This window comes from Anomaloglossus baeobatrachus, chromosome 6, assembly GCF_048569485.1.
Source record: "Anomaloglossus baeobatrachus isolate aAnoBae1 chromosome 6, aAnoBae1.hap1, whole genome shotgun sequence".
Classification (NCBI taxonomy): Eukaryota; Metazoa; Chordata; class Amphibia; order Anura; family Aromobatidae; genus Anomaloglossus; species Anomaloglossus baeobatrachus.
This window is the reverse complement of record NC_134358.1, coordinates 222,098,426-222,124,504: the sequence shown is the minus strand read 5'-3', so window position 1 is coordinate 222,124,504 and position 26,079 is coordinate 222,098,426. Positions and strand designations below refer to the sequence as shown.

The 26,079-nt window shown below is 40.9% G+C and overlaps 1 protein-coding gene across 2 annotated transcripts in view; it reads left to right on the top strand.

The window, feature by feature from the left end:
- The window catches only part of CDKAL1 (CDKAL1 threonylcarbamoyladenosine tRNA methylthiotransferase), a 1,035,666-nt gene that overhangs the window by 773,838 nt on the left and 235,749 nt on the right, over window positions 1–26,079 (top strand). For both annotated transcript variants that reach the window (XM_075314700.1, XM_075314699.1), the window contains exon 13: window positions 9,998–10,060. In XM_075314700.1, coding sequence (XP_075170815.1) covers window positions 9,998–10,060 — 63 coding nt within the window. The remainder of the gene's footprint in view (window positions 1–9,997; window positions 10,061–26,079) is intronic.

The following is a 26,079-nucleotide window of genomic DNA, read 5'->3' as shown; positions in this document are numbered from 1 at the left end:
AACAGGAGGAGCACTGCCAGAGCCCTGCAAAATGACTTTCAGTACACCACTAATATTCATGTGTTTGCTCAAACTGTCAGAAACACTCTGAGGGCTCGACGGCCACAAGTGGGTATTGTGCTTACAATCCAATACTCTACAGGGCAATTGACATTTACCAGAGAACACAAAGGTTGGCAGATTCGACATTAGCACCCTGTGTCCTTCACAGATGAGAGCAGGTTCACACTGAGCACATGTGACAGATGTGACAGTCTGGAGATGCCGTGCAGACCATTCTGCTGCCTGCAACTTTCTCCAGCATGAGCAGTTTGGCAGTGGGTCAGTAATGGTGTGGGGGGCATTTCTTCCATTTGCTAGCCAGAGGGACCCTGACTGCCATTAGGTACTAGGATGAGATCCTCAGACACATTGTGAGACCATATGCAGGTGCAGTGGGCCCTGATGCATGACAATAATAGGCATCATCTGGCTCAAGTGTGTCAACAGTTCCTACATGATGAAGGCATTGGTGCTATAGATTGGCCGGCCCATTCCCTAGACCTAAATCCAATTAAACACATCTAGGACATCATGTCTCATTCCATGTCGACAGAATTCAACCTGCACGAACTGAGGTCTGCGGACCTGCTCAGCATTTAGCTGGTACGGCCTGTGAGAGTGGCAGGATGACTATTTGGGGAAACGTGGCATATGTTTGTTGACTTCGGGGACATTGCTTCACTACTGCAGGATCCCTACATGGAGGATCATTATTCAATGTACCTATGGATCTCAACATCTGATAGCTTCCTAATTAACACCAATTATCAATAAAAAGGAGGGAAACACGTTGAGGCAGAGGCTGAAGAAACTATTATTATATATTGGATGACCTGACAGTGGGGTACTTGCTACTATGTGGGAGTAATACCTCATATTGGTTGCATATGCACTAGGAACCTATTTAATTCAAATAGTGAAAAATATGGATCTTCTTGAATTGGACAATGGAGTCTTTTAGAAGTATATCATATAAGGATGTGGTGACACAGTTTATGAAATTCAAAGAATGATCAATGGACTATATGACCGCATATAGGATCATATCTATTCAGGGTACAGGATAATTACTCTGACACTTGGCTCTTTCCCTCAGCACCCAGCTTTCTCATACTCCGATATCCAGATATAATATCCAAAATTATAATGCAAGTGTGCGATACCGATATAATTGAAAATGCGATCCTCGGCAGGGGGCCCAGTGCCTGCCACCATTGGAAGGGCCCCACTGGCTGAGGTCCTCAGGCCCCCTGAACCCCTTGACCTGGTTGTGATGGCGACTCCTGCGACCGCGATCGTTCCGACTCTGCACACTACAGAGCCTCATTTCCTTGTCTTGGGACATTTCCACTGAAGTTGGATCAACCTGTAATTTGATTTTCCACTTTGATTTTGAGTATCATTCCTAATCCAGACCTCCATGTGATATTCTTTTTAATTTACATTGGTCATTTTTATGTTTTATTGTTCTCAAAGCATTCCACTATGTAATGAATAAAGATTTAAAACTGGAATATTTCATTCATTGAGGTCTAGTACACTATGTGGTATTTTAGTTGTCCATATTTTTTTTTTTTTTTAACGGTGTACAATTCACAGTATATACACAGACACACTATGTACTGTGTGTATATATAATATATACACCCATATATATACACACACACAAACACTTCTACTATATACTGTGTATATGTACACACATAAAAACACTTAATATATACAGACACATACACACATACTGCATATATACACATACATATACAGGTCCTGCTGCTTCACTTGTGCAGAACCCCAGGGCAGCCGTGCAGGGTCAGTCATGATATGGAGGAGGACACAGCACCACAGGGATGTTCCTGCTCTGGCGTCTGCACTATGCTTTGCACTTCTCCTTCTCTCTCTCAACTTGTGACACTGCCGTGGGAGAGAGATGCATGCAGGGACTACAGGGAATTTACAACCTTCTTCACTGTAATTAATGCTGTACATCCTCAGTACACTTTATAGTGGGTGTGCAGCAGCACGGACCCCCTTTGTGGGTGAGTCCCTGGGCATTTGCCCAGTTGCCCCCCCCCATGTCGGCCTTTGTGCCACACGTCGGTTTGTGTAAATGGACCGTTATAGAAGTACCATGTCACCTACTTTATAATTAATGCAACCACCTGTTAAAGGTGATCTGCCATCCATCCGTTACCTATAGGCTCTTATGTTTAGAGAAAAAAATGCATAACCTATACATTTTCCTGGATTTCTCAAGGCTACAACGGCATGGTATCATCATCAATTGTAGAATTCGAGAAAACTTTAGTTTATGGCTTGTCTTCATCAAATTCTTAAACTACCAGACATAGACTATTAGTATTATAATGTGCTGGTTATATGGTGTAGTTATCCTGGCGTTCCTCTCTATAATGTGCTAGTTAATCCTTAAGCTCTGAATGAAATGTCAAATAAAACTCACTCATTGTTTTATCGTTGGGCTCCGCTTTAACACTCTATGTGAACTATTCCTCAAAGAATTTTTGCTGCCACCTGAGCATCATATGATTACAATCATGGTGACATTTTGCATTATGATAAGGGCTATCCTTGTTTTCTGTTGATTGCCAAAATACCACAGTATGTGCATTTTTTCCAAAGTCAAGCCAAGGTGAATGACTGATTAATTTGACTGGAGATTTGTTAATGTCTACGGTTGAATAGCGTTAGACAAAGTGTTATGTTCTTGTTTTGCTTCTCTTGTGTACTGTGAGTTTCATATTTAATAAAGGAAGAATTTATCCAAAACTTGACAATGCTTTGCCTGCAAATTAGGAACGTCTGCTGAGATTTTCACCTCTCCGCCTGAGCATCATACACAAAATACAAATTAAAAAGAATATTCTCTTTTCGCTATTCATGGTTGAAGTGTGAAGCATTGCATTGTGTCTCGTCAGCCGCTCAAGGTCACTTCATTCTTCCAATAGTATGTAGATTTGTTTACATCTGCGGTCTGCGAACAAGAACAGATATTAATGTATGCCGGTTATATGTCCAGGAGGAGATACTTTACTATAGTGGTGTCAGACCGCACTTTATGATTCCGCAGCTTCAACTTTGCTTTATTAGATTTGTTAAGTCTTTTTGTACAATCCAGGTTTAACTCCTGATAACACTGAAATGAGTTACGGGATCTCTTGTAATGGCTGTATTTCCTGTACCCAATGGATAAGTGTGATTGGATGGACAATATAAAACTTAAAGCGATTGATCTGGACTTTTATATTGATTGCCTATTCTTAGGATAAGACCTCAATATTTGATCAGTAGAGGTGGGATGCCCGGAACCACCGCCAATGAGTTGTACCCGATGCAGGCATTGTCCAGATGTGATCATTTGCAGAGCTGCACAACACAGCTCCATCAACTGCATAGTGACTGTGGCTAGGTACTAGATATCTGCACCCTAATGATTTGACTAGGGGACATAGGTGAAGTACCTCAACACAGCCAATATGCAATTGACATATCTGTACTAAAGCTCTCAACTCAAGATATCCAGCTGGTACTGCCACCAGGTACAACTGATAAGTAGGGGTGTCGGTCATGGATATAAAATGGACAACTCTTTTAACCTTTACTCCAATGTGCATGAAAACACACAAAAAGCCAATTAGTAAACAGACAAATGCATTTCAATAACCCAAAAAATTAGGTTGGTAGATATGATTTTATTTACAACACTGGTGGATGCACATAACTCTACAGTGCAAAAAAAGAGCCATAACCACCAAATGACATGCCTTTTACAGATCCTGTGTTAGTTAGCCTTGTATGCATGTAGTGATAACACAAGGAGACTAAGGGTACCGTCACACTTTAGCGACGCTCCAGCGATCCCACCAGCGATTTGATCTGGTCAGGATCGCTGGTACGTCACTACATAGTCGCTGGTGAGCTGTCAATCAGTCAGATCTCACCAGTGACCAGCCACCAGCGACGCGTGGAAGCGATGCTGCGCTTGGTAACTAAGGTAATATCGGGTAACCAAGCGCTTGGTTACCTGATATTTACCTTGGTTACCAGCGCACACCGCTTAGCGCTGGCTCCTTGCACTCCTAGCCAGAGTACACATCGGGTTAATAAGCAAACTGCTTCGCTTAGTTACCCGATGTGTACTCTGGCTACGTGTGTAGGGAGCTGGCACTGGCAGCCTGAGAGCTGCGGACGCTAATAACCAAGGTAAATATCGGGTAACCAAGCAAAGCACTTCGCTTGGTTACCCGATATTTACCTTGGTTACAGCTTACCGCAGGGTACCAGACGCCGGCTCCCTGCACATTCAGATCGTTTCTCTCTTGCTGTCAAACACAGCGATGTGTGCTTCACAGCGGGAGAGCAACTACCAAAAAATGAACCAGAGCAGTGTGTAACGAGCAGCTATTCATAGCAGGGGCCAGATCGCTGCTCAGTGTCACACAGCGAGATCGCTAATGAGGTCACTGGTGCGTCACAAAAACCGTGACTCAGCAGCGATCTCACTAGCGATCTCGCTATGTGAGAAGTACCCCTAAAAGTAACAGTGAGAACCAGTCTACAACAGAGTGATATAAAAATTAATTGGATCAGTCTTACCGCGTCTGTCGTTATATATCACAGAGTGGCGGACTAGAGGGAAACGGCTTATCTCAGTTATGTCCTAATAAAAGAGCACTGCAAATACCTTTAGTCCTAACTTCAGTTACCAGCTTTTTGTGAGAGGGGCCCCCAAACGGAACCTTTACCTTAATCAAATGCTTTCTTCCATTATGAAAATAATGCCAAGTAAAGACAATTATGGCAAGTATAGCATGGGGAAGTTAGTGGGCAAACTAGATATGCTAGTGTGTAGTACGATCCCTATGTATTAAAGCATTCTGAAAACAAAAATGATAAGGAATCATGTAGTGTGCCAAACAACATCAATTTTTATTAGTGCCAAGACAGTGGATAGGTGATGACTTATGTATACTTTATTGATTTTTATAACGTAAAGTGAAATACAATTTTTACCAGTTATGTTGACAACATGCAGAATAAGTAACAAATTATAGTCAAGTCTATATAAGTTTAACATTTTAACGAGGGAGGGAGAAGGATGAGGGGAGGAAAGAGAAAAAAAATAAAGATAAATTAAAAAACAAAACAAAAGGGAGGAGAGTTGTGTAGGAAAAGGAGTTCTGAAATTTCTTAACTTTTAGTTGTAATTTTGTACATAAAACTTGTCTAACTCTAAACTTGCAAAATATAATCTCAAGATAAATAAATGGAAGAATTTATCTATATTACCCTTAAAACTGGATAAATAACTCTCATCAAGGATTAGACATTTTAAGATTTGGAGTGAATTTTTTCGACCATAAATTCCATCTTGTTGAATATTTTGTGTGAGATTTCGCCTTTCATGCAAAGTTAGTGCCAAGACAGTGGATAGGTGATGACTTATGTAGGCTGTATTCTGATTGTCAGAAGTAACCACCTCTGCCCAACATAGCTGATAATTTGGTGAGGCTTTGATCACGAAGCCTGACCCCCCTCAATTGCAGACCATATTATTCTTTGCAGAGGTTTCTGACGCCCTTTTATCCCAACTCCCAATTGGAATACTCCTACAGTAATCACATAGCATGTGTATGGGGAGGTCAGGAGAAATTGCATTGACGGTAACCTGTCAGCAACACCCCCTCCAGCAAAATGGAATTTACCTGCAACCATAGTTGTTACTGTTTTAATCATATTTGGCAGGCTTTCTGGAAGTGTGGCTACTGGGAGAAAATGAACTTTAATTCTCCCTTCAGCTGCTCACTTCCTGTCATCTGGGCAGTGCAGGGAGCAGTTACATTCACCGCTCAATACAGAGTGAGTGCTCTATAATCACTCTCCCTGCTCCTTGACTGACATACTGCATTATAGCGTGTTGAGAATGATCTGGTTATGTACGTGACTTTATTATCCTTAAATAAGGAGCAAGGTCTGCTGACAAAATTGTTTTGTTTGATTTTCTGATACTAGTACGGTAGTAGTGTGAAATCGGAAATTCAACGCTCTTTCACGTGCAACCCCAAGGAAAACTTCTAAAATCATAACTTGGTAAATTGTGAATGCAAATGGTCTTTGCCAAATGATTTATCTCAAGTGTTTTTCTAGGGACCTAAATGTGACAGCAGATCAAGTTATTTCTTCTGTACTTCTTACCTTTCAAGGGAATAGCATATGTGGGATTTTAATTAAAAAATAGGAAAACTTAATTAAAGCTTTATTGTGTACGAGGAAATTGAAATATTAAGAGATACTTGAATGTTTTGATTAATGATTATAAGGTTCATGTCATGAAGGATGGTACGATATGTAATGGAATGTATTCAAGATTGTAGAACGGGAATGAGATTCTGTTTATTCCACATGATTGTGTTAAATTTATATCATTCTTAGGAATATAAAACCTTCATATGTGTATCCATGACGGTACATGCAAAAGGACCCACTAATATATTTACCCATTCAAAGGGTGGTCCACCCCTCAGGTACTTTTTGGCAAGCCTAGATTTGTGCTGAGTCTTAATGGTGTGAAATATAGACACTGTTAGTATTCAGCTTTTATTGCTGATTTAAGTGGTGATCACATAAATGCAAGCTTCCAAATCGCATAGTTACGGTCAAATGTCTATTAGTCTCGGCCTCTTCGATTAATAGATTCTATTGAGAAGCAGCTGAAATTAATTGGCACATGACCACAAATCGCAAACTTGCACTCTTGTAACAACTGCTGCAAGCAGCAAGTGGGAGCTGAATTCTGACAGTATGTACACTACACACTGTTAGGATTCAGCAAGCAGTAAAGGTACTGTCACACATAACGAGATCGCTAGCGAGATCGCAGCTGAGTCACCGTTTTGGTGACGCAGTTGCGATCCCGTTAGCGATCTCGTTATGTGTGACACTTACCAGCGATCAGGCCCCTGCTGTGAGATCTCTAGTCGTTGCAGAATGGTCCAGGCCATTTTCTTCAAAGGCGATGTCCTGCTGGGCAGGACACATCGCTGTGTGTGACACTGTGTAACAGGATCACAGTGACTGCTGAGATCGTTATACAGGTCGCTACTGCGATCTGTATTGTTCTGCATCGCTGGTAAGATCTCACTGTGTGACATCTCACCTGCGACCTCCCAGCGACTTACCTGCGATCCCTATCAGGTCGCATCGTTTTCGGGATCGCAGGTAAGTCGTTATGTGTGAAGGTACCTTAAGACTTGTCCTAACATTCCTCAGGAGTAGGCAATCCTTTAATAGTGTTTGTGCTATCTCACTCTTTTAATGATCTACTCTATAATTGTATACCACTGTTATTTGTTTTAAATTCTCATTCAGTTCCCTTAATTAGTGTAAAATGACCAACTCTAATGAGATAAAAATTGACATTCATCTAAAGTTTAATAAATCTGGCGTCCGATTACTGAAAATTGCTTGAAGATCAGCTGTTTGCTGGTTGTCATAACAGTAAAACCTGTGGTGATCATATTATAGCCCTTTGAAAGGGGCAATCTTTGTTGATGCAGCCCCTTTTTAGGAGAGTATTACTACTCGTACATCCCACGAAATACTCATTTTGTATATGATGACAAAAGTGATCACCTATATAGCCAGATGCAACTATGTTACTCCACTAGCTGCACCCCCCCCCCCCCCCCTTACAGTCTATAGGTTTGCAAAAGCAGGGGAATAATGCATGACTACAGGCGCATGTTGCATTGGTTTTTTTGTGATCTGTAGCTTTCTTTTGAAACACAAATGTCTGCATAGGAGTTGTGTGCACAAAACAACAAGTCTTAAAGGGAATCTTTCAGCAGGTTTCTGCTATTTAGTCTCAAGGCAACATGAGTTAGGGGATGAGACACAGATTTCAGGGATGTGTCACTTAATAGGCTGTGTACTGTTGTTTCAATACAATAAGTGTTTATCAGCAGGAGATTAATACTGCCGAACTAGGTGTCTACTTGGGGTCTGCGTTCTGAGCTCTGCTACATTTAAAAACTATGTCACTGCTGCACCCAGTAAGCTAAGTCATACATTGTTGGAATCAGTATCTCTGTCTCTACATTATGCTGCTCTCAGATGAGTGAACAAAAACCTGGTGACAGATTCCCTTTAAAGCAGATCTGTCACCACCAAATTTTATAATATACAACATGCATTACTAAATAGAAATTATGAGGATGCTGGAATTACTTTCAAATTCCAAGATAGAAAACACTATTATAACAGATTATTTACTCACCTAGCCTAAGTAGCTCCTCAGTGTCCCTCCTCCCTGCTGCACTGTACAAGCTGCAGCTGTCATTCAGACTTGTATATTGAATACACTTCAAATCATGAGTTCTTTCACGCTAAAGCTGGTCTCCTAAAATCCTCATTAATAGCAGAATAATAGAGCCATTCTGACATGTTATCAAAGTAATTATGGAAGCCTCAGTATGTCTAAGAGATGTATTTAAAAAAGTCTGCAGGTTTCTTTTGTGAAATCTGGAGACAGATCTTCTTTAAGTAAATATCCTCATCGTCTTGCATATATATTATGACTTGTTTCTTTATTACTCTGATGCATCTATTAAAAATATGTTGCCGTAGCCATTCTTTGTATCATGGGTTCAAGGCCTTTTGTTTATTGTATGTTTTAGGGAGGAAGAATGAAATTAGTTAATTTTAGTACACCTCCTGCTTTTAATCCAAACCATTTTTATGGTACAGAGGAAGCAATAATTTTGGTGCCCAGCACAGTTGGTGCAGTTCCATTTTAACCTAGATGAACTACAAAATGAATATGGCTGAAGAAGGTACTTCTTCATGGCCAAAACGTATGGTTTTATGTATCACACTACACTGCCACAATGAGCTTTTGGTGAGTTTTGACGCTTTGTGTTTTTGCCACATCAAAAACGCAGCCTTTTACAGCTCCAGCAAAGTGGATGGGATTTATAGAGATCTTATGCCCGCTGAGCTTCTTTTGTACACTGCGTAAATTCACTTGTGGTATGTGTGTTTTAAAATCTGCAGCATTTCAATCTCTCTTGCGGGTAAGTTGAGTTTTCTGTGCAGATTTTTTCATAGACTTGCACTAAGATGGGCAAATTTTGCAGGTAAAAAACGCACGTGTTTTTAGTGTGTTTCCACCTCAGAAACACATAAAAAAAACATACATAATCTGAAGCTAAGAATGTCAATAAATCTTTGTCAAATCCAAATTCCAGGAAGTTTCAAAAACAAAGCATGATGCACCAAACAGAGACAAAAAAGCAACATCAAAAACGTGATAAAAACACACACTAAAATGGAATGAAAAAAACACAAGTAACCTAATTTACATAATAGGTTCAGAAATTCTGCAACATCAAAAACTCACCAAAAGCTAATTGTGGGAACATAGCCTAAAGGTTTTTTTGGGCAGAAGTTTGTCCCTTGGATCATTCTACATCAGCTACGCAGCCAGGCTGTCCGATCTCCATTGGAATTCCTACTATAAATGATTCTGACAGCGCACATAGTCCTGCGTTGCTCACTGTCATCCTGCGCGCTCCATCCTCGTGTCATTACTTTAAGATATTGCTTCCCATGTTGAATTTGTCAGATGTGGAAGTGTTTACCAGCAGATTATTCCTCTATGTTTAGGTAAACACAGCTTCAAAGGGAATGTGATAAAAACTGTGTACCTTTGAATAGATCACTTAACGAGCAATTCTATTTACAAAGCAGACTTCATTATTAATCCCGCGCTTGTATTACACTAAACTGCTGTAATTCATTACCGCCCCTGTCCATTTCTGGGGAAGCAATTTCACTCCTACAGAGCAAAAATTTCTAGTGAAAGTACAGTGTTTATCTTTGAGCCCATGCCTCAGGTTTGTCTAATATGTTGTTGTTTTGTTTTGGGTTTTTTTTGCAGAAGAAGCAACGAACAAAAGAATTGTCTCAACTATTTCATTCGTACAATCCGTACGACCACAAGGTAAAGTTAATGTTCATTAAATGCAAACCACATTATTGTATTTATTCAGCATCTTACTTGGGAGGGGTATTTGTAAAGGCAAATATTTTCCAGTAGTTAGAAAAACCTTCAGGAATTCACGGCAATGTTACCCTACAATATGGTATAGGTCCTTTTTCAAGAATGCAATATTGAAATATTTCCTTAATAGTTGCTTTATTCATCCATATGACATACTGCTTTTATATTGTATGCTTTCTCTTTCAACCAAGATTTCTTAAAGAGCAGACTTTTGAAAGTACCGAAATGTTATAGATAGACTTTATAGGCCAACGAATGCTCCTTGGGAAATAAAAGATACAAAAGTCTCCCCATAGTGGAAAGGTGTCTCTTATGCCACCTATAAAAAGTAATGAATCAAAAAATCAGTATCAATCATTTAACCTCTTAAAGACTGCTGATACAAATTAATTTGTTGCCCATTAAGGGACCTTATTTCCTTGTTGCCTTTTTTAAACCATCGATGAGAAATAAGTTAATAGAACCACCTCAGACAAAGGCACTGGGCCGAACCGCATTTAGAACCAATAGGGACTGGTTAACCCCTTAAATGTTGCTGTTCATCAGAACAGTGACTTCTAAGTGATTAAAAGGGGGTTAAAAGAGCCCCATAAATACTGTAGGTGCTGATAGTTGCCATGGTAACCTTAGGTCATCTAATGGCCCCAGGGTACAGCGGCCTGTGAGACACTGGCAGGTGTAAGGCACTGCAGTACTCAAGTACTGCAATGTATGAGACCAGCGATCAAAGGAAAAAATATTTATGACCCACCGCAAGTAAAAAGAAAACACTGAAAAGTACACCAAAATCACAAAATTTTGCCACTGAAAACACAGCAGAACGATGCAAACTATAAAACTGTCACATTACTTAATCCGTATGGCAAACACTGTAAAAGTAAAAATAAAAAAACACGCCAAAAATGTAGCTTATTAATCATACGGACACAAAAAAAATTGAACACAAAGTGACTAACAAGTCATGTAAAAGAAAATGGTATAAAAACACCAAATCATCCCACAAAATAACAAGCTCTGAACACAATGTATGAACACTAAACTAACACATTTCCAATTCTCCAGGAAAAAAACTTTGTGTGGATATTACAAAATAGTCACTGCAGTCACCTTTTAAGTGTTTTCTGCTGTTCTGGCACCTTAGGGGCTTCGCAAATTTCACATGCAAACTATTCTAGCAAAATCTGTACTAAGGCCTCCAACACACATCCGTGCCGCCGGTACGTGTTTGCCATTTTTTGCACATACCGGCGGCATGGAGACACGTTCAGCAATGCTACCCAATTGTAGCAGGCACACACACGTAAAACCACACGGAACGTGTGTCCGTGTGCGTTTGTACGAGTGTGCGTTTTTCTACACGCTGACATGTCCACGTTTTCTCCGACAGCACGGGTGTCACACGGCCTGCACCCGTACCACACGGATGTAGTGTGGATGCGGTCCCGTGTGACACGCGCCGGAGAAAACACACGTGTCAGTGAAAAAAACCCAAAACATTTACTCACCTTCTCCAACCCTCCTGTCTCTGCCGCTGCTGCCACTTGCTGCCGACCGCCGCTCATTATGCTCATTTAATATTCACTTCACTGCCTGGCAGCAGCAGCAGCAGCGGGGAGATGGCAGGGCTGGAGACCGAAGATCAGCACCACGGACAGCAGCGCGGACCACGTGAGTATGCAGATTACCGGTTCTACGTGTGCTATCGCGGATAGCACACGTAGAACACACGTGGACCACACGTACCCGAGACACGTACTTACCACACGCAACACGCAGGGTAAATACGTGTCTTGCGGCACGTGCGTGTTTTTAATGGAAGTGTGTTTCAGGCCTAAGTCAAATAGCGCTCCTTCGTTATCAGCCCTATCGTGTGGCCAAACAGTAGTTTGTGATGACAAATTGCACAATAAATTGGTGCCCAGTTTCATTGGGCAACTGACAAATGTACAAATTACAGTTTATAAAATTCTGTGAGGCACCTGTGACTAAAAAAAAACTCACTATACTCCTAGATGATTCCTTGAATTCCTTAATCATTGAAGCATTTTTTTGTTATTAAAATTTTCATGAATTGCTGTCTAGTACTTGAAGAGTTAAAACATTTCCTGACAGCAGTTTTGAAGTAAATGAGGGTTGCGGTTTTCATAATGATATCACTTTTGGGGGGCTTCCAGTATATTCACCCCTTAAAGTCCATTTAAGTATGAATAGGTCCCTGAAGAAACAGGTTTTGTAAATTACCTAAGAAAAAAAATAAATGAGACATTGCTGCTAAACATTTAACCGTTTTAACATCCTAAGAAAACAAAATGCCGTTTGAAAAATGATGCAGATGTAAAGCGGACATGAGAAATGTTATTTAGTAATTATTTGGTACAGCATGACAAAAACTGGTTTAAGGATATAAAGATTGAAAGTTGGAAATTTCCTAATTTTTCAAAATTTTAGCCAAGTTTACAATATTTTCACAAATAAGGCGCTTAATACATAGCCCTAAATTCACCACTAACATACAATGTGTCACGAAAAAAGTGTCTCAGAATCACTGGAATATATTGTATAATTCCAGAGTTATTACCTCATAAAGTGACCGGTTTATTAAATTAATCATAAAGGTCAAAATTGGCTCTGTAACTAACGGGTTAATGGGTAAGCTTTCAAAGCACAACAATATTTATTACTTTTTTACTATATATATTTAAGGCTATGTTCACATTTCCGTTGTTTTGCATCAGTCACCTGCGTTGCTTGACGCTTGTGACTGATGCGTTGTCCAACGGGTGACAAGAATTGTCATGAGAAAGCAGATTCAGAGAGAGAGAGCGATCAGCTGATCACTCTCAAAAGCCGGCGGCCGGCTATTGTGAACGATCAGTTGATCGCCCAGCGACCAGCTTTTGAGAGCGATCAGCTGATCTCCTGGCGGCCAGCTTTTGAGAGTAATCAGCTGATCTCCTGGCAGCCGCTTTTATGAGCGATCGTTCACAATAGCCAGCCGCCGGGCAATCAGCTGATCGTTCTGCCGCCGAGAGACATTGATTTGAATTATTAAACACAAGATCTGAGCATGCGCAGTGAAAACAAAAGGATTCCGCTGCTCAAAAAATGTTACATGCTGCGTTCCTGCCGCCTGACGGTCAGTCGTTCCACGACTGATCAGTCGGGTGGCGGATGCAACGCAAGGGCATCAGTCGCAATCCGCCGCTAATACAAGTCTATGGGAACAACGTAATCCGCTAAATGGATTGCGTTGTTTATCAGAGTGGCGGATTGTGACTGATCCTAAACAACAGAAATGTGAACATAGCCTAAGGCGGGCTTTGCACACTATGACATCGCAGCCCGATGCTGCGATGCCGAGTGCGATAGTGCCCGCCCCCGTCGCAGCAGCGATATGTGGTGATAGCTGGCGTAGCGAAAGTTATCGCTACGCCAGCTTCACACACACACTCACCTGCCGTGCGACGTCCCTGTGGCCGGCGACCCGCCTCCTTGTTAAGGGGGTGGGTCGTGCGGCGTCACTGCGACGTCACACGGCAGGCAGCCAATCAGAGCGGAGGGGCGGAGATGAGCAGGATGTAAACATCCCGCCCACCTCCTTCCTTCCGCATATCCTACGGAAGCCGCAGTGAGGCCGGTAGGAGACGTTCCTCGCTCCTGCGACTTCACACACAGCGATGTGTGATGCCGCAGGAGCGAGGAACAACATCGGACCGTCGCGTCAGCGTAATCATGGATTACGCCGACGCTGCACCGATGATACGATTACGACGCTTTTGCGCTCGTTAATCGTATCATCCAGCCTTTACACACTGCGATGTCGCATGCGATGCCGGAAGTGCGTCATTTTCAATTTGACCCCACCGACATCGCACCTGCGATGTCGCAGTGTGCAAAGTGCCCCTAAGAGTTTTATTTTGTGTGACTGCTTGGTAGTTTGTCTTTTTACAAACACCTGTTAAACTGGGAATTCTGACTCATGTAAATTTGTTCCCGTGTCCTTTAGTTTGTTTATTTTCTTGCTTTTTGACAGAATGGTGTGATATTCCGGGTCTGCACCTCTCCTTACTTTGAGTTTTCCATGAATACAAATCTGAAGTTTGATTGATGTTTTAGGCTTTGTTTCATGCTTTCACTGTAGGTTTACAGTATGTTGAGGATTTATGTCTCTGATGTTTGTTGCTGTATAGGTGTACAGTGACATGTGTATATTAGACTCTTATTCTGTGTGATACTTGCAATGACAAAATTAATCTTTGTTCCTTCCACTGTTTTAAGTATGTACTATATGAAAACTAATGAGTGTCCAACCAAGTGGCACAAAGTGGTCATGGCCATAGCTTCTCTGACATTCACCTAGAAGGTCATGACCAAGGAACCTATGCTGGTGATAGATCTTTTCTTTATTTTTTAATATAGCCAGATAAAGCATTGTTGAAATTGCCAGTGTTGATTGTTTTGTCCCATGCCTAATGCTGAAGGTGTCACTAGATGATACTTGATGCTTGACTTGTACATCATCTCACTGCACCATCCTGGTCTTCATTCATGAGCTCTGGTTGGGCACATAGTGGCGAAACGCGTTTGGTGGACTAATTGATATTCATAAAGGCCAAGCTGAGTTTCTCACTGTGAATTGATTTCTCAGCGATGAATCAATAGGCTGTATTCTCGTGAGAACACGTTAGATACACAAAATAGCAGGGTAATGTTTATGTAGGTGACAGGTGCCCTTTAATGTTTTCCTGTAAGGTAATACCCAAGTTCAAGAAAAGCAGGAAGAGATCAATCAGTGTAAAGGCGAATAGTGGTGCAGTGTTTGATACTTGTCTTCCCTTTTTGTATCTTATGCAGCGTATCGTCATTATTCATAGCACAAGGAAATTCCATTATTCTTTTATTAGCACTTTTAATGGCACGTGGCCATTCTTTTCTCCCGCTGCCTCCTCTGTTCATATCCTTTGTGGCATTATATCAAAGTGTCCTCAAATGATTTTGGCTTTACTTGTGAAGACTTACACACTCCTTTACAAATTAGTTATTAGGCAATGTAGAATAGAATGTGACTGCAGATATATCCCTTTTGATGTTTGTTTTAGAGCCTTTTAATAAATTATTATAAGTTGTCTGGCTAGCGAGCGACTTTTCCGGCTGCCAAGAAGTATTCTCCTGGCCTGTTTTAACGTGCACATGGTGCTTGCCTCTGAAAGCTTGCAGGTGAGCTGCGAAGTCTATCTGAAAAGTTAATTGTGTTTTCCTTTGTCATCTTTCATTTTCTCTTAAGTTGAAGAGTATGGTATTAATAGCCTCTAATTATTAAACAAGTGCAGTGTTTCCAGCTGCCAGCAGATTATACCGGTGGAGTAATTTTGGGGCATGAAATTCAGAAATTGGAGTGAGCTAATTTCACAGTTACTGATGTTTTTCTTACTCTATAAGCCTGGGATCTCCCATCCATCTGTTATCTTAGGTGCACCAGTAAATGAAAAACCTTTATTGGAGTTCTAATGTATAGAAAATAATGGATTCTATTAGGATTAGGGAATTTCCAACTAGAAGTTTATTTTTTGGCTGTATAATACTATGTCCAGAGCTCTGAACTTGAAGCCCATCAAGCAGTAAAGGCAAGTATGGAAAATAAGAGGCAATACAGAAATCAACCAATGATGGTGGAATATGAAGCCTCAAAGTCAAAAGTACATAGTTACCCTTTTGCTCATCACTGTGTATATACTTTTTATTTTGTAGAGTAGGTGGATTCAGGTCACCGAAAGCATACCTTCCAACTTAAAAACACAGGGAATTGGACATGTATTATAGCGTGGGATGTGCTCACCTACAATGATACCTTTCATAACTCACATACAGTATGATGTATCCTTCCACACAGTATTGGATGCCCCTACAGTGACCTCACACTCATAGTATGATGACCCCCCCAGCAAACACCCACTGTATGGTGCTACCACAGTACATCTCCCACATGTAGTATGATGCCCCACATTGACCCCACCCCCCCACAGTGTAATGCCGCACAGTGACCCACCATACAGTATGATATTCTCACAGTAAATCCCAGCCACGCAGTAGTATGCCCTACAGTACATCCCACCCAGAGTATGATGGCACCTATAGTGCCCCACAGATCCACCCACACAGTATGGTATACCACAGTGAATGACCCTACAGTGACCTCATATGCACAGTATGACGACCCCCGCCAGCAAACACCCACAATATGATGCTACAACAGTACATCTCCCACACATAGTATGATGACCCACATTGACCCCCCCCCCCCAGTATAATGCCGGCACAGTGACCCACCATACAGTATATGTTCTCACACTACATCCCCTCCATGCAGTAGTATGCCCTACAGTACATCCTGCCCAAAGTATGATGACACCTAAAGCGCCCCACAGATCTACCTGTGCAGTATGATGCCCCCATAACCACCCTGCACAACACCTCTCTGTGCTTTTGCAGGATTTGCCCGATCATTGTGAAATTTATAGTTTTTTTTTAAGATACAATGCTTAACTTCTTTTTGTAGGTGTTATTGTATCAAGTGACTTTCTGCACTATTGGACTTATTATTGAATTGGATAAAAAAGACATTTAGGCTATGTGCGCACTAGAAAATTGTCTTTTCTTAAGAAAAATCCACGCCCTCTGGCAGAATACCGCACCCACAGTTTTGCCGCGGTTTTGCTGCAGTTTTTCCTCGAGTTGGTACCTGTGTTTTTTTATGCCTTCAATGCAATAAAGCGCATTGAAAAAAAATGTGTTTGTCATTTCATTCTTCTTTTTAGATATATATAGATAGATGGATAGATAATGAATAGATAGATAGATAATGGATGGATAGATAAATAAGGGATGGATAGATAGATAATGGATGGATATAAAGATAGATAATGGATATAAAGATAATGGATGGATAAATAGATAATAAAAAGACAGATAATGGATGGATAGATAGAAAAATAGAGGGATAGATAGATAATGGATAGATAGATAATGGATAGATAATAGATGGATGGATAGAGGGATAGATAGAGAGATAGATGATAGATAATAAATAGATCGATAGATGATGGATAGGTTGATAGATATTACAGCTTTTATTTCTGATGTATGTGTTCCCACCCCCTACCCAACAGTATTTGTGATACAGCAGTAACCCTGCGGGACCTTGTATCTGAGTTCTCGCAGGGTCACTGCCGGTTGGTGACGTCACTCTATTACCGCTCGTGAGGCCCTGAAGTTCTCGCGAGCGGTAATGTGTTGACATCACCGACCGTTAGAAATGTCCTGGAGTTACCCCTGCAGCCTCGTTCACAGAACGAGGCTGCATTGAGTACTATGTCTCAGATGTTGCTGGATCAGTATGCAAGCATTGTGGGACCTCGTGTGGATTACGTCGGACCTGGGTGTTTAGTGGGTTAATAAAGGGGTGAAAGAGGTTTTGTGTTTTATTTCAAATAAAGTATTTTTCGGTGTATGTGTTTGTTTACTGTCACTTACTGATTAGTGATGGCGTGTCATAGACGCTGCTATTTCTAATCTTGGACTTAGTGGCAGCTATGGGCTGCCATTAACTCCTTATTACCCCGATTGCCACCGCATCACAGCAATTGGGAAGAGGCAGTGACACGCCGGGACTGTTGCATAATGGATGCAACATTCTCGGGGCAGCTACGGGCTAATATTCTTGGCTGCGGGGGTGGGGGGGTCAATAACCATGGCCCTTGCCCTCCACAGCCTGAGAATACCAGGCCCCTGCTGTGAGCTTACCTTGGCTAGAGCGTAAAAATATGGCGGAGCCCAGATTTGTTTTTTTATTTTTAATATGTACGGTTCTAATTTCTATGTGTCTGTGCATTATATATATATATATATATATATATATATGTGTGTGTGTGTGTGTGTGTGTGTGTGTGTGTGTGTGTGTGTGTGAGTGATATGTATGTATTTACTCTCTGCTCAATTTCCTCTTCCTCTCCTTAGTTCATCACTTCCTTTGCAAAGCGCAGGGTAGTGATGATCACTATGTTCCGAAAACGTGAAATACCGCAGGAATAAAGCAATGAAACGAACATAGTTTGCTACCTGTGTTATTCGCTGCGGTATTTCATGATTACATTACAGTCAGTGGGGTAAAATACTGCAGGTACCTGCGGAAAAGAAGTGACATGCACATTCTTTTTGCTGCAGAAGTCCTGCAGCAAAACCTGTAGATGAAAAATCCGAAGTGTGCGCACAGCATTTTTTTTTACCATAGGTTTTGCTGGAGAAGGATTGCAGCAAGGTTATGAACATTTTCTGCAGCAATTCATGCAGCAAAACTGTGGCAAATCTGTGTTAAAAACGCAGCGTGCGCACAGGACTGTAGATGTGGTATGAGGGCATTAGTTAGGTGCTGTTCTGCACTAGAGAATGTGTCTCATTTAAAGAGAGCTAGGATCTTTGTTACAACACCACCGGAGTCCGCTCCATTGACTTTTGCTCCGATCGCCAGGTGACGCCGTGTTCCTGCCGTGGATGGTGCTGGTGATGGGAGAGGAGCAGGCTCCATTCATCCACTGGTCTGGATTTCCTGGGGATCTGTAGTGCCACTAGCTGACTGTAGGTGGTGGGTGTCTCCCAGCTTGAGGTACCATCATTCAGCTACAGCCTATGGGAAGACACCACACCCTTTTTTATTCCCCTTCTGTTTGCTGACCTCTGCCAGAGATAGTTCTGAGAATTCTGGCTCCTGTTTCGTCCTGTGATTTCGTGTGCGGATTACCGCTTGTTTCCTGACTACCCTTCTGCCTGCTGTTTTTGTACCTCGCTGCCCGTTCCGGTTTTGACCTCTGCTTGTTTCTGATTACGTCTTTGCCTGCCGATTCTGTCCGTGTTCTGCAATTCCTGGTTTGACCCTGCCTGACGACTACTCTCTCAGACTGCAGCCGTCCTCAGGTAGTGATCTCCAGGGCCCTGTTTAATTCCAAATCCCTGTATAGGGATTAAAGGGTTTCAGGGTTCTGGAGGTCCTGCTTGGCGAGTGGCTTCCCTCTAGCCTGTCCATTACAGCTCGTCTGTGTCTGTGGATCCAGGCAGGCGTTACAATCTTGCTGCTGGGAAAGTAGCATGATTTCTTAAGACAATGGGACTGTGCTCTTACGTATAAGATGTTGGGGAGCATACTGCTCCCCATCAAGGCCACATTCATGGCAGAGATGCTGTATATATTGTTTATAATCTAATAATGAACTCTTGATTGTTTAACATTGACCATTTGAAGTGATGATGCGCCTGTACATTGATAGAAGGTATATAGCTATAGCACATCATGCTTCTAAATGCTTGTACTTTTGGAATACAAGGAAATTGATCTTTACATTTCTGCTATTTATTTAGTGTAAAATGTCAGCATGTCAGGCAGTGTTCTCACTGTATCTGCTCAGAATAAAGCCCCTACATTCTTCCACACATAGTTCTTTATTCATCACAGCTTTGTCAATCTAACATTTCATCTTCCTTGGATAAAATGAATATCAATAATAATTGTGTTATGGTAATAACAGTATTGATGTATGCATGTTGTCTACAGAGCTCTTTGAGAATAACAATATAAGCATATGCTTATTAGATTAGGACACAAAAATGGGTAATTTGTTTTAATTACTTGGAAATATAATTACTTGCGGGATGGGTAGACGCATGGGAAAAAGATGCTGCTACATTGTTAGGAGCTAATAGGGAATTTCAATGTAGAATATAGATGCTGTAAACCTTATCCTCATATATGTAGTAAGACACTGCAAATTGAAAATGGCTGAGTCTAGATCCGTAAACACACACGGTGTATAATCAAGCGTATATAGTCACCATTGGTTATAAGGTTATTCATGAATGACTGATTAAGAAATAGACACTAGTGGACAGTGGGTAACACCAAAGTCAGTCCTAGTACACTGGTTGGCCTGCTCACCCTACTCTCTTGCCCCAATTGGTCAGAGAGCTGCCATTCCACTCGCCAACTACACCGAAAGGCCAGAATTCTAAGCAATATGCTCAGATGGACACACTGTCAGACTCAACCACTAATGAGGGCCATAATATAACTTAAAGGGCTACTATCATCTGTGACAGTTATGGCATGTCAAAGGTATATACAATAAATGTATGAGAAATACTAGTTGTACTTTCAGGACTTAACTCTATCAAGGTAATGGAGTTCCTTTTCTTCACTATTCACACTACGTACAAAGGCCGTTTGGCACATTTTATAAAAATATTTTACTGTTCGGACTGCCCCAAATGAGATTTGCCATGGAGTGGCTAGGTGGCTCAAGAAATTGCAATTTTTTGCCAAAAATCTCAAATTTATAATAAGTACAGTTGGAATTTTTAGTGCTGTAGTGCACATTTAGTGCTAGCTTTTTTGTTTTTTTTACACTACGTAAAGAGAAAGGAAATACATGCCTGTAATTACGCCCATTGTATTTTACCTATTCCTATAAAACTAAAAGATCACAGCCCATATGGCTCTCTACAGTGGCACATGAATATATATGATGGCATTGCTTACAGAAGAATTTCTAAACTACTGAAGTTTCCAGTGAAGCACCACAGGGACTAAAATTTGGAAAAAAAACATTATTTCACCATAAAATTGGAGCTCCCCGCAAAATTTTGTGGAGGAGTGAAAATAATTAGAAGAGTTGTCCAAAAGCCAAGAACCACCTGTGGAGAGCTACAGAAAGACTTGGAATCAGCAGATACAAGTGTTTCAAAGAAAACCATCAATAATGTTCTCAACCTCCATGGTCTGTATGCACGTTTACCACGCAAGACTCCATTGCTGAACCAAAAGCATCTTTAAGCTTGTTTAATGTTTGCTCAAAAACATTTAGACAAGCCTGTGACGTAATAGGAGAATATAATCTGGTCAGATGAAACCAAAATTGAACTCTTTGGATCCCGTAATACACACCATGGTTTTAGGCCAAAAGGCGCAGCATATCACCCCAAAAACACCATGCCAGCAGTGAAGGGTGGAGGTGGAAACATCATGGTGTGAGGCTGTTTTTCAGCATACGGCACTGGCGAGCTCCATATGATTGCAGGAAGGGTAAAAGGACAAATGTACCTAGACATTTTTGATAAAAAAAATTTGCTGCCATCTACCAGGATGATAAAGATGAAATGAGGGTGGTCATGTCAGCTAGACAATGATCACAAAAACACCGCCAAGAAAACTCTCAATTGGTTTCAGATAAAATAAAGCAACTAGAATGACCCTGCCAATCATCTGACCTGAATCCAATAGAAAATTTATGGAAGGAACAAAAGTTCATAGAAGGAGCCCATAGAACCTTCAGGATTTGAAGAGTGCTTGTATGGAAGAATGGGCCAAAGTCACACCTGAGCAATGCATGTGACTAGTTTCTCCATACAGGAGGCGTCTTGAAGCTGTCATCACCAACAAAGCGTTTTGTACAAAGTATTAAATAAGTTTCAGGAAGTGTGTTAAATACTTTTTCCCTGTGTCACTTCTCATTATTACACATCTCCAAATTTATGGACATCAATGGTTTAATTTATTTGCCCGTGTGGATTGAATAAGTTGTTATTGTCATCTGATGGGAACTTCATGTCAATAGAACTTTTAGAAATATATTTTCTTAGAAATTTAGTGACTTTTTAATACTTATTTCACCTGTTGTACATATATACATTTCTCTGACGAGTAAGATTGGAACCGAACAGAATGCACATACATATGTAATAAATAACTGTTGGTGTATGACATGCTTTTAATATGTGATATTTGGAACTCAAGTAGGGGCATGAATTTTGATATTGTTGTAAAACAAAACTGCAGTTTAAAGCTTAACCTCAGGATTATAAAGCCCACGAGGTAAAAAGATTTCCAGGACTTTGATTTACGTGGCCTAGGCTATAGACAGGCCATCAATGTAAAAGCACCTGCTTTTCCCTCTTCCCCTCACTATGGTAGCTCCGTGTTATTTTTTGAAGCATGCTGAATGAAGAAAAGGGTTTTTTAAAAATGGTGAGTGCCGCTAATCTCATTCATACACATCAATTAAAAATCTTTTGGGGACCGCCTCCAAAAAAACACATTGTTCAGTTGGTTTGAAGTACTGCCACGCTCTGGCTTACTGCTGCATCCCTTTTTTGGCTACAAGACACGGCACTGCATATTTAATTGTGGTCTTGCCTGGTATTGCAGTTCAGACTGATTTCCTTGCATAGAACTGATTTACAATGTAGCCACTACAAAATGTATGTCTCTGTGCTTAAAAAAAAAAAAAAACTAAAAAAAAAAATGAAGGGGATGAGGAGCTTGTAGGTCTGCCACTGGCTCTTAAAAGGATTGTTCCTATTTATTTTGTGTTTGGCCCATAGTAACGCACCAGTGTAAAATAACTAGGTTGCATAGTCACTCTCCATGGGTCCAGTGCTGCGTTTCTGGTTTGTTGATTGGGTGCAACATATCTAGTCTGAACATCATAGCTGTTGGCAATCGGCAAGCTCAGCTGCTCTGCTGGTATAGACTACACAAACCACCAAGCTCAGTATTTGGTAGTAGTCATATGCACTGTAGACCTGATGCCACCACTGCAGCCAATCAGCACAGTCTGGAGCAGTAGCAAGGGGATAGCGATGGGCCCAGGGAGATGAGTACATCACTTGTATATTACCCTTGTGTAGGGGCAGACATTGGTGCTACCTGTGCAGTTGCACACGGGCCCAAGGAGTAATGGGACTCAGTTGTATTGACCTTTATGATGAGCTATTTGACTGTAAAGGGCCCATATACTGTTCTTGCACACTTCCATTTTCTGTCTGTGACCACCAGTGAACCTGTACACACCTATGGGCCAACAAAAATTTGAAAACTTACGACCCCTTTGAGTTAGGTCACCAGTGGAGGTACAGAGAGTTTAATATTGATAGTCTATCTTAACAAAAGAGCTTCAGTATCGATGTCCTGAAAACACCCTTTAGCCAAGCAGCCACCGAGGCCACCAGTTGTACCATTAATGCTAAAAATGTGTTCAACTGTCCATCTGAGTAGCTGTCCTACCAAACTAGTTGGTTTTATGGCACCTATCAGCAGATCTCTCACATGGCACAGTGACCTTATTTTTACAAACCTTACTAGATGAATTTAGAAAAATGAACTATTCATGATTTTGTTTTTATTTTTAGTTCTTGAATATTCAATAATGTAATTTTGGTGGACGGCTGCTGCTTTGTTGCGTGCAGTCAATAAGTGACATAAGACATTCGTTTTGAAGTCTGAAAACTTTCCAATGAACACGTTTTGCATAGCGTCATTTTTTTTTTGAAAGAAAGTCCATTTTAGGTTGGTATTTGATATTCTGATCTCGGCCAAATTCTGGACTTCCTTTTTCTGTAATTCCTAACTTACAGCTGACTGGATTTGCCAAATATTTCAAAATGATTTTTCCAGACTCGTTTTTGTAGCAAATAATGGAAATAAAAATGTTCAATTATCACTACTGAGAATGGGTATTCTGTTGCTTGAAATAGTCATGTAAATGCTTCTCAAGACTAAGCGAAGAAATTTGTTCTTGAAATCTAATAATATTCCATCCTTCAAGTTTTAATTGGCAGAGAACACAGTGAAAAGGTGTAATTTGAGGCTCCTGTTGCTCTCCGTTATTCACACATTAGCAGACGTGTTCTTGGACCATGCTTATCAAGTCTCTCGACGTGTACTCGTCTGCTGAGCCTTAACATGTCATTCCCTATGGAATTTCAATGATGCACATCAGAAATCGAAATGGAAACATATGGACAGCACAGCAGAAAACAATATCCTAAGCTGTGAAGGGCATTTACTTCAGAAGAAACTTGTATGTTTCTGAAGTGGATTTTCATAAGTCAACATTTATCATCTTTAGACCCCTCGTGCTTTGTACTAAAATTATTGTATATAGGCCATGATCCCAAGAAGTATTTTGTTCTTGAGAAAGATCTCTGCCTTCTTTTCTTCCTCTGAACTCTGTGCCATTGTGTGCTGTAACGCTGCTGAGGTTTTGATCTGGGGTAGTAGAGCTACCAATACCTTCAAGCAAAGTTCTTTCCTTCGCCATTGCTGTGCAGGGACATCTCATATATTTTTAGCTAACATAAATGCTTACATAAAGGCACTTTACTTCACGGTCTACTGTATTATGTTGGCAGTGTTTGTGTTGGCATACAATTCTATTTTTATAAAAAAAATTAAAAAATACCCAGAGATCCTGAAAAAAAAAACATATTGCAAAAAGAAAATACATTAACTATAGTGAGTTATGCAATATATCGAAACAAAAAAATATCAGTAAAAACATTTACTAAGGAATTAAGCACAAAACATATATTCAGCTACCAGACCAGGGTGGTTCCGCTGGACCATTGACTGTGTGTATTGCTATTTTCCTCGAAGCTCCTTCTGGCAGGGGTAATCATATGATTGTTGTGGCAATTCAGCAACCCTGGTTAGCTGCAGCGTTCACATACAGTCTTAGCTGAAAGAAGCAGTCTATATTCTGTCCGAACATGGAAAGACTTCAGCTGACCAGTGGCTGCTGGTGATGTTCTGCTAGATGGATAATGCAGGAGACTTGCAGGGGACACAGGCAATGGGTGCAACAGAATTGCCCCATTTCAGAGGGTGAGTATTGGATTTTTTTTGTTTTTACCCCTCCATGGATTGTATTTTAATATTTACAGTATAAAAAATGTATGCAGTAACCAGGTTCATTTTGCATTATTAAGTTTGACAAATTTTATTCTTACTGAAATCTATAGTTTTAAAGTGAACCAATCATTTGCGTATATAACCTAAAGCCAGTGCTATACTGGCACTATCAGGCTGATTATCTACATACCATTAGTAGTCCGCTCGGATGTTTAGGCTTTCAAATCCAAGAAAGTAAACTTTAAAAAATCATCAGCTACTTGATTGGCAATTGCAATGGAGCAGATAATCTCTGGGTGGGTATTCATATGGATTCCCGCCCCCCATGCTTGTTGTTCCTCTCTCCCTCTGTTCTCTATGGTAAGTATTATACAAACGATTCACTTTGTTGAAGGACCTGTGTGAGGTCATACCCGTCTGACCAGAAGGGGCAGGACCTCAGCAAACAAAGCTGGATACCAGGTCACATGGGTATGACCTCACACAGGTCCTTCTACAAAGTGAATAATTTGTATAATACTTACCATAGAGAACAGAGAGAGAGAGGAACAACAAGCATGGGGGGCAGGAATCCAAATGAATACATGCTCCATTGCAAATGCCAATCAAGTGGCTGATGATTTTTTAAAGTTTACTTTCTTGGATTTGAAAGCCTAAACATCCAAGCTGACCACTAATGGTATGTAGAGAATCAGCCTGATAGTGCCAGTATAGCACTGGCTTTAGGTTATATATGAAATCCTGATGATTGGTTCCCTTTAAAAAGCCATTTTGCATTTTTATTTTGCTTGTATTGACCACACAGCTTAGATGTACAGTTTTCGATTTTGGTGGCACTGGCCAGATAATGTGTGTGAGGGAATAAACAGTGATGCAGTATCCCTTATATGCTATGGGCATATGTTAATGTTACCACCAGAGAAGGATCTAATCACTATTCACGGCACATATAAGCATAAAACACATTCTTCATTGAAAAGAATTAAGCTACGTTTTTTTCACCCCAGTGGAAGTGTATTGATTCTTTTCACTGAAAACAGCATAGTGTTGGGGGGCCCCTAGATTCTCCCCTAATGGCACGTGTTGGAGAACATAAGACTCTGGGCTGCTCTCAGGGAGATGAGCCACTGTCAAAGGAGTCTGGCATTGGCTTACTGTTCTCTTTCTACTGACACATGCACACTTGTCTAAGCTGATTGTACATGTATATGGGTACAGGAGTCAGGAG